The sequence below is a fragment of the Salvelinus namaycush genome, chromosome 41, assembly GCF_016432855.1.
Source record: "Salvelinus namaycush isolate Seneca chromosome 41, SaNama_1.0, whole genome shotgun sequence".
Taxonomy (NCBI): Eukaryota; Metazoa; Chordata; class Actinopteri; order Salmoniformes; family Salmonidae; genus Salvelinus; species Salvelinus namaycush.
The window spans coordinates 9,402,546-9,421,943 of record NC_052347.1 but is presented as its reverse complement, the minus strand read 5'-3'; the positions used below and the strand labels follow the sequence as shown (position 1 = coordinate 9,421,943).

The window sequence follows — 19,398 nt, the reverse complement described above, 5'->3', positions numbered from 1 at the left end:
CTCTATTTTGTCTCTATACTGGGACTTAGCTTGTTTGATTGCCTTGCGGAGAGGATAGCTACACTGTTTGTATTCGGTCATGTTTCCGGTCACCTTGCTCTGGTTAAAAGCAGTGGTTCGCGCTTTCAGTTTCACACGAATGCTGCCGTCAATCCACGGTTTCTGGTTTGGGAATGTTTTAATCGTTGCTGTGGGTACGACATCGTCAATGCACTTTCTAATGAACTCGCTCACCGAATCAGCGTATTCATCAATATTGTTGTTGGACGCAATGCGGAACATATTCCAATCCGCGTGATCGAAGCAGTCTTGAAGCGTGGAATCAGATTGGTCGGACCAGCGTTGAACAGACCTGAGCGAGGGAGCTTGTTGTTTTAGTTTCTGTTTGTAGGCTGGAAGCAACAAAATGGAGTCGTGGTCAGCTTTTCCGAAAGGAGGGCGGGGGAGGGCCTTATATGCGTCGCGGAAGTTAGTATAACAATGATCCAAGGTTTTACCAGCCCTGGTAGCACAATCGATATGCTGATAGAATTTAGGGAGTTTTGTTTTCAGATTAGTCTTGTTAAAATCCCCAGCTACGATGAATGCAGCCTCAGGGTGTGTGGTTTCCAGTTTACAAAGAGTCAGATAAAGTTCGTGATTATAATCGAAGAGAATTCCCTTGGTAGATAATGCGGTCGACATTTGATTGTGAGGAATTCTAGATCAGGTGAACAGAATGACTTGAGTTCCTGTATGCTGTTATGATCACACCATGTCTCGTTAATCATAAGGCATACACCCCCGCCCCTCTTCTTACCAGAAAGATGTATGTTTCTGTCGGCGCGATGCGTGAAGAAACCAGCTGGCTGCACCGACTCCGTTAGCGTCTCTTGAGTTAGCCATGTTTCCGTGAAGCAGAGAACGTTACAATCTCTGATGTCTCTCTGGAATGTTACCCTTGCTCGGATTTCATCAACCTTATTGTCAAGAGACTGGACATTGACAAGTAGTATGCTAGGGAGTGGAGCGCGATGTGCCCGTCTCCGAAGCCTGACCAGGAGACCGCTACGTTTGCCCCTTTTACGGCGTCGCATAGGGTCGCCGGCTGGGATCAGATCCATTGTATTGGGTGGAAGGCAAAACACTGGATCCGTTTCGGGAAAGTCATATTCCTGGTTGTAACGGTGGTGAGTTGACGTTGCTCTTATATTCAGTAGTTCCTCCCGACTGTATGTAATGAAACCTAAGATTACCTGGGGTACCAATGTAAGGAATAACACATAAAAAAACTAAATACTGCATATTTTCCAAGGAACGCGAAGCGAGGCGGCCATCTCGGTCGGCGCCGGAAGTATCTATAAAGCTCCTTGCAGCCCCCAGCCCTCCTCACCACTGTTTGTCTTCAAGCTTTACCTGTTACAGCTGGGCCCTCCATTGTCAATACTCACTGCCTCTCTATGCATGACTGGCACCCATTTACCAAGTCATTATATTAATAGATGGCCTAAAAACCTCATCCAGGGTGTGTGTGCGTGTGTGTGTGTGTGTGTGTGTGTGTGTGTGTGTGTGTGTGTGTGTGTGTGTGTGTGTGTGTGTGTGTGTGTGTGTGTGTGTGTGTGTGTGTGTGTGTGTGCGTGCGTGCGCGCGTGTGCATGCGGCACATACACCAACAATAGACCTACATGGCTGCCAGGGAGGTAAATCACTGTGGTTGAGCCTGGCTGTCAGTTTGATAACCTGGAAGCCTCATGTCCTACCCTGCACCTGGAGAGACCAGGGTCAGTCCTCTGGGCTTAGTCTGCCTGCCAGTCTTCCCCGCTAATGGAGAGCAACAGCAACACCAGAATGTAAAAACACAATCAATCGAGTTTGTTGTAAATGCATCTCATGGTTGAGTAGGAAGCGTTCGTTTCTCACATGCATTAGCCTGGAGTTGAAGCGTCAGCAGGAAGCTAATCTTGCAGTGTGCATGTTGCAAGGATGGGAGTGGGTGTTTTCATTCTTCAGATGTGGATCTGGAAGTTAAAACAAATCTCTTTAAAGGGCCCACACATTAAATCTCGTTAACCTCATGTCGTGGGAATTAAGGGTAGGGGTGCTGATGGTGCTGCAGCAACCCCTGACAAATCTGAATTTAAAAAAGTATCAATAAAAAATAAATCCATCTGCAACGCCAGCGCGGGCAAAAAGATTTGTCCAGCCCCACCCCCAAACTACTTCCCGCGGCTATGGTTAACTTTAAGAATGCTGAGTGCAGACAGACAGACAGACAGACAGACAGACAGACAGACAGACAGACAGACAGACAGACAGACAGACAGACAGACAGACAGACAGACAGACAGACAGACAGACAGAGTAGTTATCATGGTGGGAATTCCATCTCCAGGCATGGAATTGTTGCCACGCAACGTTCAGTTTTAACCTTTAACCTTTAGACAGTATTCGACTCAATTAATAATATTAAGCAGTAATAAGCATTAATGTGATAGTATCAAATAAATAAATGGTTGAGCCACTTGCCTTCAATCCTTTTGGAACTTGAATGTGAATTGAAACTATAAGGAGTCAGGAGTCAGGGAAAATGATAATCCTGTGTCCTTGGATGGGGTCCAAAATGTAGAATTCAATCAACATCATTTCTCCTCAAGGATATCTCCATTGCTCAAGGACTTCCTCCCTATAAAGTCCAGTCAGTGTGCCTCTCAGACTGGGATGGATGACCCTGAATACTAGCTAGGCTCTTGGCCTTCATGCAGGCCTAATGTACTGTACTCATTCATTATCCTGGTGAGAGGAGATGACTGCCATGTTAAAGACTGCCACGTGGTAGATCACTGCCATAACCACAGCCCGTGTCCACGCTGGGTGTCCTGGAGCCTGCAGACCTAGTATCCGGCTTGTGGCTGCCATCCTCCCATCCTCCTCCCCAGACACAAGCCTCAGAACTCTGCCAAGTCAGCTGCCATGTTGACTTTGGACTGGACTGAAGGACAAGAGAGAAGGAGACAGGCTTCCGAAGCACACAGCTGTAGGTCTGCCTGTCTGTAGGTCTGTCAGTCTGTCTGTAAGTAGGTCTGTCGAAGGTTTCAGATTTTCATAGGTCTCAGTGTGCCAGACGCGTCACCCACCTGGCCTCTCTCAGAGTTACACTCAGAGTGTGTACACAGGGTAGTAAGGATGAGAGGAAAGCCAGGCAGCAGGCAGGAGGATTTAAGTGGGTTGGCCGTAGGAAAACCGTGGGGAGAATCGAAGGCGACAAAGACCCCAGTGTTAGCTACAAACCCAGGAGATAGTGGAGCGTAGATTCAGCAGTAGACAGAGGCTGAGTCCCAGTTCAAACGCACTACAGTCACGGCTCCAGGGCCTGGAATCAAATGAGACTGAGTGTGGAAGACAATTAGGCTCCCATCCCTCGATACAATCTGCAGAACCAGGGCATATACCTCTGCTGTGTTGGATCACTAAGTACTAAGATCCCTAGAGTTTGTAGTTAAAAGCAAATTATGGGAGCTGTAGCTTCAGGGCTGTCTGGGCTATAGAAGAGAGGGTTTGTGTGTGTGGTTCTGGCAGCAATGTTGTAGTGGGTGTTTTGTACAAGTGCAAAGGCTGAAGACAGACAGGCTGAAGTTTCCCTCCTCCAGGCGTTGGTTGCTAGCTGGTCAAACAGAGCTTCACCTGGTCCATGACTCACCCCAGTAGGAGACCAGGGGAGGCTGTCGCTACGCCTTATACCCCCGGTCAGAAAACCTACAGTCATGACCTGTACCGTCACTAGAAGTCTGAGCTCATATGGAGCTGAGTGACCGTGCTTCGAAATGTGTCATCTTGTGATATTTTCTCTGCTCATCTTCCTCTGCACAGAAGAACCTGGTTGCAAGTCAGTGAGGGCAGTCTCCCCCTCTTTCCTCCCTCACACCCTAGGCTGGCCTGCTTTGTTCCCATCTGGCTCAGCTAACAGCTAATCCTGGCCAGTCATCACAGCCCAGAGCTCCTGACCAGACATAAAGGCTGGGGAGGTCGGACAGCATTCCACCACAGAGCCCTCTCTCCACTCTGTGCAGTGGGGCAGAATGTCTCAGCATGGCGTCCATGGGTGAAGTGACCGACCTCTTGTTGGCTCTGTCTTCACAGTAGCTAGCTATTTACCACAAGCTTATGGACTTGTTCAGTACGCGCTCTCTGTGTCCGACCTGGGTTCAAATAGTATGTGTTTTCTTTCAAATAATTGCTGCATTTGATTGAGCCTACACGGAGTGGCATATTGGCAGGGTTTGCACTTTTGGTACTATTCCCTTGGTTCCATTGCACCAGGCAAGCTCAATCAAACTCAGTTAAAGTATTTACATAAAGCAAATACTACTTGAACCCAGTTGTGTGTTGTAGACCATTTTCACACATGATTGGACAGGTCAGGATGGGACTGACTGCATGTGTGTCCTGCTGTGAACCGATGGCTCGTGAACACCAGACGTCAATGATGACTTGGCTGACTGGGACCAGGCTGCTGTTACTAGCAGTGTGGTTGACCTCACCTTCACGCCTCTCCTCTCTATCCGTGGACAGCGCCTCCGGCCTGGGGTTTCACTCCTGCCTCCCTCCACTGCCCTCCTTTGTCAGCCTCGCTGGCTCTGTGGCAGGATTTATGTTTCATATGAACGCTCCCATCATCACTTGGGCTAAAACAGGAGCCTGCAGTGTGTTAAAATGCAACGCAAAGCAGATGTGCTTGACATTGCCATGGACTTTCCAAGGACCTAAAGCTCTGTAACCGTAGAAGGGAATGTGTGACCCTGTATGACTGCTGCCAGCCCGCTGCCAGCCCGCTCATAGCCCTCTGATGCTGCTGAAGTGAAAGCACAAGACCACGTTAGGGCCCTCATCCCTCTTCTTGTGGGGCATTTGAGCAAAATGAGAGTCTGTGAAAGACAAATATCATGTGACAAGTGAGGAGAGTGTTTTTCCTCACATTCACAGGGTTTAATAACAGCTTCTCTGGTGAGGAACTACCCAATGGCACACGCTTCAGTGTTTTTCTTGGTGGAAATAGTCTTCATTTACGCATTCATGTATCTCACCGCGGGAATGATTGTTTCAGTCTTCCTATGATGCCCCCGAGGAGAATGTCACAGAGCACTTTAAGAGTGCCACCCTGGTGTTTGAAGGACACTGTATTATTTTACCATAATCGGCAGTGAGGAAAATAACAGGATATTACAAACAGAGAGATAAGTGAGACTGTGAGAGAACCCAAGCTGAAGTGAAGGATTGTTGATAACGATGCTCTAGGGAAGAGGAGACTTCTCTGACGGAGGCCGGCGAGGTTCATTACACCACCTGTGGTCTCGAGGCTGCGTCATGGGAAAAGACCTAGCAATTTAGGCTCTCCCACAAATGCCTGGCGGGGGATAGGCCTAGAATAGAGCAATATATAACAACAAGGTGGGATTAAGTTCAATTTCATCTCTGGCATTTCGGGATTAGTCCTTAGATCATAAACTTCCCCACTCCCGCTGCACAAATATTTATTGCTTTGTTAAATGGTTCCGTGTGCTTCTTTCTGGGTAAGCGTAAACAGCTGTGGTCTGGTAATCACTCCATTTGGCGCTCTCTGCTTTTGTAGCTGGTTTTACGATAGCAGTACAGACCCTGTCACATGGGGTGACTCAAGGCTCATCAGCACCATCTTGTGTAATGACTCTGCAACACAAGCTATTAAAATCAAAGTTTCAAATCAAGTCATTATCGGGATGCTCTCAGGCTTTCATTTACAAATTGTTGATTAGACTTTTAACTGAAACTCCTGAGGGACAAAGAGGATGTGATTACACTTGTAGGATGGATATGTATCAGTCTCATCTTTCCCTTCGTCTCTCTCTCCCTGTAGGTGGGAGGCGTGTGGTGGGGTTGGGAGCATGGCTGAACCACGCCATGAGAGCACCAGCAGCCTGCAGAGGAAGAAGCCTCCATGGCTCAGACTGGACATTCCCACTGCTCAGGTGTCCCTGGATGAGCCACCCACCTTCGTCCAGGTACAGCACACACTCTCTCTCCTTCTCTCTCTCTCCCCCTGTCTCTATCGCTCTCTTTATCCCTATTGTTCACTCTTTCTTTTGCTCTCTCTTTCACTCTCTCTTTCTTTCTTTCTCTCTCTCTCTCTCTCTCTCTCTCTCTCTCTCTCTCTCTCTCTCTCTCTCTCTCTCTCTCTCTCTCTCTCTCTCTCTCTCTCTCTCTCTCTCTCTCTCACTCACTCACTCACTCACTCACTCACTCACTCACTCACTCACTCACTCACTCCCTCACTCACTCCCTCAGTCACTCACTCACTCACTCACCCCCTCACTCATTCACTCACTCACTCACTCACTCACTCACTCACTCACTCACTCACTCACTCACTCACTCACTCACTCACTCACTCACTCACTCACTCACTCACTCACTCACTCACTCACTCACTCACTCACTCACTCATTCAATCACTCTCTTTATTTCTCTCTCTCTGCTTGCCTTTCCTTGTATCCCACACTTCTTCTCTGGATCTCTGTCTTCATTCTTCTCCCTGCTTTCTCATTGTCTCTCCCACAGTGTTGTGTTGTGGTCTGTTGTAACTGTATGTGAATCTCTGCATGCAATATGGCTCTCATTGTGTGTACTTCATCTCTCTCTTCCCACCCCCCCCCCCCCCCCCCCCCCCTGCAGCCGGTGAAGCGCCAGGGTTTCCTCCGCAGTATCAGCATGCCAGTGGAGCCCTCCCACCTCCGGTCCCCGCCTCGCGACCTCTTTGACCCCCGCCGGCCGCCCCTGCTACGCCAGTCCTCCATCACACAGACCATCAAGAGGTAAGGGGAACATACCAACGCTCTGGAGCTACTGAAGGACACCTTGATTGGTTAGATCGTGGTTGTGACACGGAATCGTACGACCTCCATGGGATTTGGTTATCTTTGGTGTTGAGCAGTGGGCCCACTGAAAATATTTGATTATGAACTTGTCATGATGGTGTGAAATAAGCAATGTTTTAGTCATGGATGGCATGTTTTTGACCAGTTTGTGTTACTGTAGGCTACTTGTGTGATGCCAGTAACAAGGCATGAGACCATACTGTCCATTTCTCTGCCTGATTTCCCCCCCCACCCACTTCAGTTTGGTGGTTTGATTGCCTATTGATGTTTACCAGACACCTGTATTTGTTTGACAGGACAGACTGGTATTTGTAGGTGTTTGTTTGTGGTGTGTTTTATCAGTGCCTGTCTGGGTCTGCAGATGGGCTCATATTACAGTGTATAAAAGTTGAAATAACTGTGGCTGTGATTGTGTGCATTGATTCTTCAACAGTCTGAATGAATGAGTTGGGAAACCCTCCGCATGCCTGGTTCTTTGTCTGGTCAGTGTGTATGATTCTAATGCATGTTCAAACTTTATTTCCCTTCACAATTTCAATGCTTGAAAAGCTTTACTCCATTTTGCACTATTTCTGTCTTTATCGCTTTTCTAGATGCTGTTTCTTGCTCACCACCTCTTCTTCTCTCCTTCTCTTTCCTTCTCTTTCTTGCCCTGCCCTGCCCTCCTCCACCTCTCACCTTCCTACCCTCTCCCCCTGCCCCCTGCCCTGTCCTCTTCCACCCTCCACCCTCCTCCTCTCACCTTCCTACCCTCTCCCCCTGCCCCCTGCCCGTCTCCAGCAGCAGGAGGGTGCACTTTGAGCGGATTAACACAGTGCCTGTTAAGGGTCAGCGGGCATCTCGCCGCGGCCCCAGGAAGCATCACTCTCTCTCCAGAACCCTGCTCAGGTACTGCAGGCCAGAGGTCAGAGGTCAGACTGGGCCTACGGTACACTGGCCAATGAGGACAGCACTTCCTGTCTGTTTACAGTAACATACAGTGTGCAACCACAGGGAGCCAGAACATCTTGTGATGGATAACATACTGACACAGGTTTAGCTAAGTGTTTAACCCACCAGTGTTTGTGTCATATGTTATGTTGGTAATGGCTCAGATCTAGGGAGTACAAAGAGTCTGAAGTGCAGAACAGAGAGAATTATCAAGAGAGTGCAGGCTCTCCATAAGATAGAATACTGCATCAGGCATAAAGACACAGCTTGAATGAACTCTCTTCATGGGTGCTGTTGTTTTCTCTCTGTGCTATGACTGGTGTTGTTATATGACTCACCTCATTGACACATCTGACTCACACTGAATTGGTCATAATAAAGGGGCCTAACACAGGGACCTGCCATTTTCCTGGAATACACAACAACCACCGCATTCCATTGTGGTCAGACCAAAGACAGCAATAAACAGCAATAATGTCGCCTCAGACTTTATGAATCTCTGTGTGAGTTAGGGACCATAGAATACATGTCCACTGATTTGATGTTACAGTCACTAAAAGACTGCACTTGCGTTTGACTGAGTCTTAAAATAACCTGAGCTGCTCTTTAAACTAAGCCATTCTGGTTAGTTTGTGTATAGCGGCAGGGTTGGGTTAGCGTGGCCTTCTGCAGCACCTGATTAGATTAGACTGGCAGAGGCAGAGAACATTGTATTGTGATCCTTATTGAATGTACAGATTATATGATTCAATAGAAAACAACAGCTCATGGAAAAAAAGAGGCAGAGAGAGGGAGAGAGAGGGGCAGAGAGAGAAAGGGGCAGAGAGAGAAAGGGGCAGAGGGAGAGAGCTTGATATTAAGAAAGGCAGCCTAGGCTCTTAAGAGAAGACAGACTATGTGCACACTGCCCACAAAATGAGGTGGAAACTGAGCTGAACTTCCTAACCTCCTGCCAAATGTATGACCATATTAGAGACACACATTTCCTTCAGATTACACAGACCCACAAAAAATTTGAAAACAAATCTAATTTGATAAGCATATGTTTCCCATGCCACAAAAAAAACAGAGAGAGCGAGGCAGAGGTAGAGCGAGGTAGAGGTAGAGCAAGGCAGAGGTAAAGCGAGGCAGAGGTAGAGCAAGGTAGAGTGCGAGAGAGGGGGGCAGAGGAAAAGAGCGAGAGAGGGGGGCAGAGGTAGAGAGCGAGAGAGGGGGCAGAGGAAGAGAGCGAGAGAGAGGGGTAGAGAGAGAAAGCGAGAGAGGGGGACATGGGTAGAGCACGAGAGAGGGGGACAGAGGTAGAGAGCGAGAGAGGTGGACAGAGGTAGAGCGCGAGAGAGAGGGGTAGAGAGAGAGAGCGAGAGAGGGGGACATGGGTAGAGCACGAGAGAGGGGGACAGAGGTAGAGAGCGAGAGAGGGGGACAGAGGTAGAGAGCGAGAGAGGGGGGCAGAGGAAGAGAGCGAGAGAGGGGGGCAGAGGTAGAGAGCGAGAGATGGGGCAGGGGAAGAGAGCGAGAGAGGGGGCAGGGGAAGAGAGCGAGAGAGGGGGGCAGAGGTAGAGAGAGAGAGCGAGAGAGGGGGGCAGAGGTAGAGAGAGAGAGGGGGGTAGAGGAAGAGAGCGAGAGAGGGGGGCAGAGGTAGAGAGAGAGAGCGAGAGAGGGGGGCAGAGGTAGAGAGAGAGAGAGGGGGGTAGAGGAAGAGAGCGAGAGAGGGGGGCAGAGGGAGAGAGCGAGAGAGGGGGGCAGAGGTAGAGAGCGAGAGAGGGGGACAGAGGTAGAAAGCGAGAGAGGGGGCAGAGGAAGAGAGCGAGAGAGGGGGGCAGAGGAAGAGAGCGAGAGAGGGGGGTAGAGAGAGAGAGCGAGAGAGGGGGGCAGAGGTAGAGAGCGAGAGAGGGGGGCAGAGGTAGAGAGCGAGAGAGGGGGGCAGAGGTAGAGAACGAGAGAGCAGGGCAGAGGTAGAGAGCGAGAGAGTGGGGCAGAGGTAGAGAGTGAGAGAGTGGGGCAGAGGTAGAGAGTGAGGGAGGGGGACAGAGGAAGAGAGCGAGAGAGGGGGGCAGAGGTAGAGAGCGAGAGAGTGGGGCAGAGGTAGAGAGCGAGAGAGTGGGGCAGAGGTAGATAGCGAGAGAGTGGGGCAGAGGTAGAGAGCGAGAGAGTGGGGCAGAGGTAGAGAGCGAGAGAGGGGGGCAGAGGTAGAGAGCGAGAGAGCGAGAGAGGGGGGCAGAGGAAGAGAGCGAGAGAGGGGGGCAGAGGTAGAGAGCGAGAGAGGGGGGCAGAGGTAGAGAGCGAGAGAGGGGGCAGAGGTAGAGAGCGAGAGAGGAGGCAGAGGTAGAGAGCGAGAGAGGGGGGCAGAGGTAGAGAGCGAGAGAGGGGGCAGAGGTAGAGAGCGAGAGAGGCGGAGAGGTAGAGAGCGAGAGAGGGGGGCAGAGGTAGAGAGAGAGAGGGAGAGGTAGAGAGAGAGGCGGAGAGGTAGAGAGAGAGAGGGAGAGGTAGAGAGAGAGGCGGAGAGGTAGAGAGAGAGAGGGGCAGAGGTAGAGAGAGAGAGGGGCAGAGGTAGAGAGAGAGAGAGGGGCAGAGGTAGAGAGAGAGGCGGAGAGGTAGAGAGCGTGAGAGGCGCAGAGGTAGAGAGCGAGAGAGTGGGGCAGAGGTAGAGAGAGAGAGAGGGGCAGAGGTAGAGAGAGAGGCGGAGAGGTAGAGAGCGTGAGAGGCGCAGAGGTAGAGAGCGAGAGAGGGGCAGAGGTAGAGAGAGAGAGAGGGGCAGAGGTAGAGAGAGAGGGGCAGAGGTAGAGAGAGAGGCGGAGAGGTAGAGAGCGTGAGAGGCGCAGAGGTAGAGAGAGAGGGAGAGGAAGAGAGCGTGAGAGGGGGGCAGAGGTAGAGAGCGAGAGAGCGGGGCAGAGGTAGAGAGCGAGAGAGTGGGGCAGAGGTAGAGAGCGAGAGAGTGGGGCAGAGGTAGAGAGTGAGAGAGGGGGGCAGAGGAAGAGAGCGAGAGAGGGGGGCAGAGGTAGAGAGCGAGAGAGTTTGGCAGAGGTAGAGAGCGAGAGAGTGGGGCAGAGGTAGAGAGCGAGAGAGGGGGCAGAGGAAGAGAGCGAGAGAGGGGGGCAGAGGTAGAGAGCGAGAGAGGGGGGCAGAGGTAGAGAGCGAGAGAGGGGGCAGAGGTAGAGAGCGAGAGAGGGGGCAGAGGTAGAGAGCGAGAGAGGCGGAGAGGTAGAGAGCGTGAGAGGCGCAGAGGTAGAGAGCGAGAGAGGGGGGCAGAGGTAGAGAGCGAGAGAGGTGGCAGAGGTAGAGAGCGAGAGAGGGGGCAGAGGTAGAGAGCGAGAGGGGCAGAGGTAGAGAGAGAGAGGGAGTGGTAGAGAGAGAGGCGGAGAGGTAGAGAGAGAGAGGGAGAGGTAGAGAGAGAGGCGGAGAGGTAGAGAGGCGCTCCAGATGTTCCATCAGACAGAGGTTTATTTATAGCCTCCGAGGTCACGGATGCCAGGTTGACACACTCTAATGACACGCCACAACCTGGAGGACAGGGCAGCTGGTCTGGAATGCCAGAAATTCAATCATGTCACTAACAGACTGATAGAGATAGTACATCTACAACCCAGAGGAACACAGGACACAGTATTTCAAATGATCTGTCCATATTACCCAGAATAATTCTTTACATGCAACAGGTACAGTAGGTGTTTAGTGGGCTATAATAACGGTTGCTAGGAAGTAGGGCTTGGCATTGCCAGGGACCTCATGATACGATATTATCATGATTCTCACGATTCTGTATGTATTGCAATTTGATACTGTGATTTTATTGTGTTTCGATGTTCCGAACATATTGCTCACCATGTGTCTTCTGCAGAGGGACAAGAGAGAGCATGAGAATACGAGTTCACTGGGCAGTTGTGATAGTTACTAATCGGAATATCATTTTTGACGATATATCGTATCAACTATCGCAATATTATTTTACACCAAAGTTCCAAGTATTTTTCCTTCAAGACATATGGTGAGCAATATGTTTGGAACATCGAAACACAATAAAATAAAATAAACTCCATATTTGGTTTGATATTACTTAAAGGAGATTTGGCCATTTAAAAAAACAATGCTTCCATTGATTGTTAGCTTGTCAAATCAAATGAAATTGTGTTAGTCACATGCGACAAATACAACAGGTGTAGACCTTACTGTGAAATGCTTACTTATGAGCCCTTAACCAACAATGCAGTTTAAAAAAATACGATAAGAAATCAAAGTAACAAGTAATTAATGTGCAGCAGTAAAATAACAATAGCGAGACTATATACAGGGGGGTACCGGTACAGAGTCAATGTGCGGGGGCACCAGTTAGTTGAGGTAATATGTACATGTAGGTATAGTTATTAAAGTGACTATGCATAGATGATAACAATAGAGAGTAGCAGCGGTGTAAAAGAGAGGGGGGGCAATGCAAATAGTCTGGGTGGCCATTTGATTAGCTGTTCAGGAGTCTTATGGCTTGGGGGTAGAAGCTGTTTAGAAGCCTCTTGCACCTAGACTTGGCACTCCGGTACCGCTTGCCGTGCGGTAGCAGAGAGAACAGTTTATGACTAGGGTAGCTGGAGTCTTTGACAATTTTTAGGGCCTTCCTCTGACACCCCCTGGTATAGAGGTCCCGGATGGCAGGAAGCTTGTCCTTAGTGATGTACTGGGCCGTACGCACCACCCTCTGTAGTGCCTTGCGGTCGGAGGCCGAGCAGTTGCCAAACCAGGCAGTGGTGCAACCAGTCAGGATACTCTCGATGGTGCAGCTGTAGAACCTTTTGAGGATCTCAGGACCCATGACAAATCTTTTTAGTTTCCTGAGGGGGAATAGGTTTTGTCGTGCCCTCTTCACAACTGTCTTGGTGTGTTTGGGCCATTCTAGTTTGTTGGTGATGTGGACACCAAGGAACTTGAAGCTCTCAACCTGCTCCATTACAGCCCCGTCGATGAGAATGGGGGTGTGCTTGGTCCTCTTTTTCCTGTAGTCCACAATCATCTCCTTTGTTTTGATCACATTGAGGAAGAGGTTGTTGTCCTGGCACCACGCGGCCAGGTCTCTGACCTCCTCCCTATAGGCTGTCTCGTTGTGGTCGTTGATCAGGCCTACCACTGTTGTGTCATCGGCAAACTTAATGATGGTGTTGGAGTCGTGCCTGGCCGTGCAGTCATGAGTGAACAGGGAGTACAGGAGGGGACTGAGCACGCACCCCTGAGGGGCCCCTGTGTTGAGGATCAGCGTGGCGGATGTGTTGTTACCTACCCTTACCACCTGGGGGTGGCCAGTCAGGAAGTCCAGGATCCAGTTGCAGAGGGAAGGGTTTAGTCCCAGGGTCCTTAGCTTATTGATGAGCTTTGAGGGCACTATGGTGTTGAAGGCTGAGCTGTAGTCAATGAATAGCATTCTCACATCAGTGTTCCTTTTGTCCAGGTGGGAAAGGGCAGTGTGGAGAGCAATAGAGATTCCATCATCTGTGGATCTGATAGAGCGTATGCAAATTGGAGTGGGTCTATGGTTTCTGGGATAATAGTGTTGATGTGAGCCATGACCAGTCTTTCAAGGTACTCCATGGCTACAGACGTGAGTGCTACAGGTCGGTAGTCATTTAGGCAGGTTACCTTAGTGTTCTTGGGCACAGGGACCATGGTGGTCTGCTTGAAACATGTTGGTATTACAGACTCGGACAGGGAGAGGTTGAAAATATCAGTGAAGACACTTGCCAGTTGGTCAGTGCATGCTCGCAGTACACGTCCTGGTAATCCCTCTGACCTTGTTAATGTGGACCTGTTTAAAGGTCTTACTCACATCGGCTGCGGAGTGCGTGGTCACACAGTCTTCCGGAACAGCTGGTGCTCTCATGCATGTTTCAGTGTTATTTGCCTCGAAGCGAGCATAGAGGTAGTTTAGCTAGTCTGATAGGCTCCTGTCACTGGGCAGCTCTCGGCTGTGCTTCCCTTTGTAGTCTGTAATGGTTTGCAAGCTCTGCCACATCCGTCAGGGCCGATGTAGTACGATTCGATCTTAGTCCTGTATTGACGCTTTGCCTGGTTGATGGTTCGTTGGAGGGCATAGCGGGATTTCTTATAAGCTTCCGGGTTAGAGTCCCACTCCTTGAAAATGGCAGCTCAAGCCTTTAGCTCAGTGCGGATGTTGCCTGTAATCCATGGCTTCTGGTTGGGGTATGTACGTACAGTCACTGTGGGGACGACGTCATCGATGCACTTATTGATGAAGCCAATGACTGATGTGGTGTACTCCTCAATGCCATCGGAGGAATCCCGGAACATACTCCATGTGCTAGCAAAACAGTCCTGTAGCATGGCATCTGCTTCATCACTTTTTTATTGATCGAGTCACTGGTGCTTCCTGCTTTAATTTTTGCTTGTAAAGCAGGAATTAGGAGTATAGAATTATAGTCAGATTTGCCAAATGGAGGGTGAGGGAGAGCTTTATATGCGTCTCTGTGTGTGGCTAAAGGCGGTCCAGACTTTTTTCCCTCTGGTTGCACATTTAACATGCTGATAGAAATTTGATAAGACGGATTTAAGTTTCCCTTCATTAAAGTCCCCGGCCACTAGGAGAGCCGCCTCTGGGTGAGCGTTTTCCTGTTTGCTTATGGCAGAACACAGCTCATTGAGTGTGGTCTTAGTGCCAGCCTCAGTCTGTGGTGGTATGTAGACAGCTACGAAAAATACAGATGAAAACTCTCTAGGTAGATAGTGTGGTCTACAGCTTATCATGAGATACTCTACCTCAGGCAAGCAAAACCTTGAGACTTCCTTAGATATCGTGCACCAGCTATTATTTACAGAAATACATAGTCTGCCTCCCCTGGTCTTACCAGACGCCGCTGTTCTATCCTGCCGATAAAGCGTATAGTCCGTAGTGGCTAAAGTTAGCTGAAGTTTGTAGTAGATGTTTAAAGAGAACTGAACTGTAGATTAGTTTCTCCTGGCCCATAGACTACTTTCAGCACAAGGAACCATGTTATTTTAACTTGTAAAATAGTAAATAGTGAACTACTCCTTTAACGGGGTCAAGTTGTAAGAGAATAGTCCATTCCAAAAATCTCTTTATTCTAAAGTTAGTCATCTGGAGGAAATTGACAGATTTTCTTTAGCGGATTCCAGCAACAGAATGCCTCCAGCATGCTTTGAAAGTGGAGAAAGTTCAGTCTTTTACATTGATTCAAATGTTTGACTTTATTACCGTGCTGTAATGCTGCAAAGGCAGGCAAAGTAATACAATATACACCAGACCCATGAGAGAGACGGTGTGTGTGGTGTGTGTGTGTGTGTGTGTGTGTGTGTGTGTGTGTGTGTGTGTGTGTGTGTGTGTGTGTGTGTGTGTGTGTGTGTGTGGGTGGGTGGGTGGGTGGGTGTGGGCGTGTGTGTGGGTGTGTGTGTGCCTGGACTGGAACATGTCCGGGCTTATTCCCTCTCTCGCTGATGGTCTATTACTAGTGCAGTCAAGAACAATTAGTCATTTTTTCCATTCTTGGGAAGTGTGGCGTTATCAGTCCATTGCATGTTTGCCCACCCAGTCTTCCAAACAGGGCTTTGAGGAGGGACATCTAATAACAGCTCTGTATCTCTCTGGCCATTTACTGATGCACTCTGTGCTAGATAGCTGGAGTTAACAGACTCCCTCTACGAGAGAAGTACTGCGGAACTAGGTGATCAGAGAGAGTTCTGTGGGTAGAGGGGAGTTTATGAGATGAGATGTGTGCTTCCCGCGGACTGAGTGGCTGGTGTTTGTGGTGTCAGGGGCACAGCGGACTGGTTCGGGGTCAGTAAGGACGGCGATGCCACTCAGAAATGGCAGAGGAAGAGTCTGCGCCACTGCAGCATGCGCTATGGCCGTCTGAAGCCCCAGGTGATCCGGCAGATGGACCTGTCCAGTCAGGACAACATCTCTCTGACCAGCACCGAGACGCCCCCGCCCCTCTACGTACCCTCCTCAGCACATGCCTTTGGCATGCAGAAGGTATAGTACCTCTGTCATCTATATATTTGGGTCATTATACCTACAGTACTTTTGTACCTCAGTGAGGGTTTCATTGTGGATCTTGATAACATATTTTTGGATGTATCAATATTTGTCTCCTGTGGTACCCACAGTATTTTTTCAATTATAATCTCGGTTGATTATTCGAACATAATCCAGTTTCACAATACACACTCAGTCCTAGATAGCCCGCTCTTAACCGCACTGCCTATGTCTGTCATCTTCAGATCGTGGACCCGTTGGCGAGGGGGCGTGCGTTCCGTATGGTGGAGGAGGTGGACGGTTACAGCGTGCCCCAGACCCCCGTCACCCCCGGCGCCGCTTCCCTCTGCTCCTTCACCTCCTCCCGCTCGGGCCTCAACCGGCTGCCGCGGCGACGCAAGAGGGAGTCTGTCGCCAAGATGAGCTTCAGGGCAGCAGCCGCTCTGGTTAAGGTGAGCTTGCTGTGTGACGAGACATCCTATTGAAGGAAGTGATTCATTATTTCAGCTGCTAAAGCCCTCTACTGTACTGTACACACAGATCCAAACCATACCCACCCAGTACCACTATGACCAAACTCTTCCCTTAATCGATAAGGTACCCTCAGTGAAACAGCATGGCCTGATCAGTTGTGTGGAAACAGTCAGCCTCCGGCGTTTTAGAACAACACTGAGTTCCATCGGGGCGGATACATTTCTTTTCTAAAGGAGTCATTATCTCTGTGTTGTGTCATTCAGTGTTGAGGGAGACCACTATGTGCTGTGCTGCATGTTCAAGAGCAGCAGTGCTGTGCTTAGGACTACTGTTAGGAAAGAGCTTACCATTTTGGAAGTGCAAGAGGGACATGGAGGAATGAACAAACATGGGTACTCAAGCTCTGGTATGCCTACTATGCATGTGTTATAATTATGAGGTAGTGTCTCCAACATTTCTTACATGCAAAAATACACTCAACTCAATGTTAGTGTGTGCGTGTGTGTGTGTGTGTGTGTGTGTTTGTGTGTGTGTGTGTGTGTGTGTGTGCGTGTGTGTGTGTGTGTGTGTGTGTTTGTGTGTCTGCACCGTTTGTTTGCTGTATGGCACTAGACATAACACTACAGCCTGCTGTGCTAGGTGACAGCTTATAGTGTGTGTTGTGTTGTTATGTGTGTGTGTGCGTCTCAGGGGCGCTCCCTGCGGGAAAACGCCACCCTGCGGCGGATGCAGAGACGCAGCTTCACCCCTGCCAGCTTCATGGAGGAGGACGTGGTGGACTTACCTGATGAGCTGGACACATCCTTCTTCGCCAGAGTAAGGACATGTCCTCATCTACTCTGTAGTTAGAAACTCATCTCAAGCCTCCATCTAAAAGAGATCATACAGCACCCCCTGTAGGTCTCTAACAGAGTTGCAGCCTGGGATAGAGTCTAAAGGCCTGTGATTGGCCGTGTGTTTTCATTACGGTCAGGAGTTTTTCCTTCACCATGTGTGAGCTGACCAGGGAAATCTCCTGTGCCTAGTTCCCACCCACTACTGTTCTCAGACCTGGCCAACCCCTCCCAATCCCTCCCCCAGGACTGTCTGATGCAGGAAGAGTTGTCCACATACGCTGACGAGGTGTTTGAGTCTCCGTCGGAGGCGGCTATGATGGATGTGGTGCAGGAGGAGGGCAGTATGCTGGACGAGACGGAGCTGACCGGCAGCGCTCTGGACAAGAGTGAACTGGAGAGGAGCCATCTCATGCTGTGAGTCAGGCACACTCATCATGACAACAAGTACACAGAAACATCTGAAATGACTACACTCTTTGGTTTCCTGTTGCCAAAATCCAATACACTACCAGAGCATCTCAGTGAACCATTCAGTTGTGTTGACACAGTGTTTGGTTTAAAGAGAACCCACACTCTCTCCAAGGGTGGTTCTGTGGTGGGTTCCTCTTTAAACTGACTTTACCCTTCCTCCTCTCTGTCTCCGCTCCCCTCCCAGGCCTCTGGAGCGAGGGTGGCGTAAGGCCAAAGAGGGAACCCCAGGACCGCCCAAGGTGCCCTTGCGGCAGGAGGTGGTGAGTGTGAACGGACAGCGACGGGGGCAGCGCATCGTTGTGCCCGTCAAGAAGCTGTTCGCTCGGGAGAAGAGGCCCTACGGGCTGGGCATGGTGGGGAAGCTCACCAACCGCACCTACCGCAAGCGCATCGACAGCTATGTGAAGAGGCAGATAGAGGACATGGATGACCATAGGTAATGGTCTCTAAGACCATGCTGAGGCTCAGCGTGTTTAATATATGAGACCATTGGTGTAGAGTAGAGCACTTCTGTGTTGTTTTCTAATATGGATATTGTGTTTCCATCAGGCCTTTCTTTACGTACTGGATCACTGTTGTCCACTTGCTGATCACCATCCTGGCTGTCTGCATCTATGGCATCGCCCCCGTGGGCTTCTCCCAGCACGAGACGGTTGATTCTGTGAGTACCACCTCACTTCCCTGGTCAAATCAAATCAAAGTTTATTGGTCGCGTACACAGTTTAGCAGGTGTTATTGCGGGTGCAGTGAAATGCTTGTGTTACTAGCTCCTAACAGTGCAGTGAAATTTCAATCAAATAATCCTAAACTTAAATCAAGAAACGTCTGAACGAATCCTTACAGCTTTACAATGGTCTTACAGTCGTTATGACCTTCTTTTCCATCCTTCCAGGATCAAGTTGAAATGTGAAATGTTTTCCTCCCCAGGTTCTAAGAAACAAAGGTGTATATGAAAATGTCAAGTTTGTACAACAAGAGAACTTCTGGGTCGGGCCGAGTTCAGTAAGCGCATTCACATTGCTCCCCTTTTTTTCATTCAAACATTCTGTTCCGTGACCAGATGTGTCCGATCCTTTCAGTTTGGAAGGTACTTATGTGAGCGCTTTAACTAGGCCTGATAAAGTGATGGTGTTCTATGTGTCTATTCCTCACTGTCTGCATGCCATCTGTCTCCCTCGTTAGGAGGCTTTGATCCACCTGGGGGCCAAGTACTCTCCCTGCATGCGTCAGGACCAGCAGGTGCACGACCTGATCCGGGACAAGAGAGACATAGAGAGAGACTCTGCCTGCTGTGTACGCAACGACCGCTCCGGCTGTCTACAGACCTCAGAGGAGGAGTGTTCGGTGAGTCGTGAGTCCCTGAGCCGACCCATTCTCTCTGTCTCTCTCACTCTTTTGTACTCTACCTACACGAGTGATCTATTCAGGGGTCGATATATTTACCTTTCCATCTTTGTTTTGTCTCAGAGTACTCTGGCCGTGTGGGTGAAGTGGCCGCGGCATCACAGCACCCCTCAGCTGGAGGGCCAAGACAGGCAGTACGGCTCAGTGTGCCATCAGGACCCCCGGTGAGAGAACCACTTACCTTCAGCAGTACGCCGTCACACTCCTCATGCTACTGTAGTTACACTGTGTGTTTATTGGGACCACTGACTGAACTGTGTATCCATACTAATATTTCATAAATATTTTTCACCCCACAACAGGATTTGTCTAGAGCCAGCATCGGTGGCACCGCATGAATGGCCTGATGACATCACCAAGTGGCCAGTGAGTATTGTGTAACCCCATTGGTCATGATGAGAGGGTG

At 49.7% G+C, this 19,398-nt stretch overlaps 1 protein-coding gene across 1 annotated transcript in view; it reads left to right on the top strand.

The window, feature by feature from the left end:
• The window catches only part of LOC120034415 (inactive rhomboid protein 1-like), a 53,293-nt gene that overhangs the window by 25,751 nt on the left and 8,144 nt on the right, over window positions 1-19,398 (top strand). The window contains exons 2-13 of the mRNA XM_038980959.1: window positions 5,870-6,014; window positions 6,685-6,824; window positions 15,585-15,804; window positions 16,053-16,259; window positions 16,972-17,097; window positions 17,362-17,531; window positions 17,773-18,024; window positions 18,138-18,249; window positions 18,516-18,590; window positions 18,771-18,932; window positions 19,056-19,156; window positions 19,295-19,358. Coding sequence (XP_038836887.1) covers window positions 5,898-6,014; window positions 6,685-6,824; window positions 15,585-15,804; window positions 16,053-16,259; window positions 16,972-17,097; window positions 17,362-17,531; window positions 17,773-18,024; window positions 18,138-18,249; window positions 18,516-18,590; window positions 18,771-18,932; window positions 19,056-19,156; window positions 19,295-19,358 — 1,746 coding nt within the window. The 5' untranslated portion in view covers window positions 5,870-5,897. The remainder of the gene's footprint in view (window positions 1-5,869; window positions 6,015-6,684; window positions 6,825-15,584; window positions 15,805-16,052; window positions 16,260-16,971; window positions 17,098-17,361; window positions 17,532-17,772; window positions 18,025-18,137; window positions 18,250-18,515; window positions 18,591-18,770; window positions 18,933-19,055; window positions 19,157-19,294; window positions 19,359-19,398) is intronic.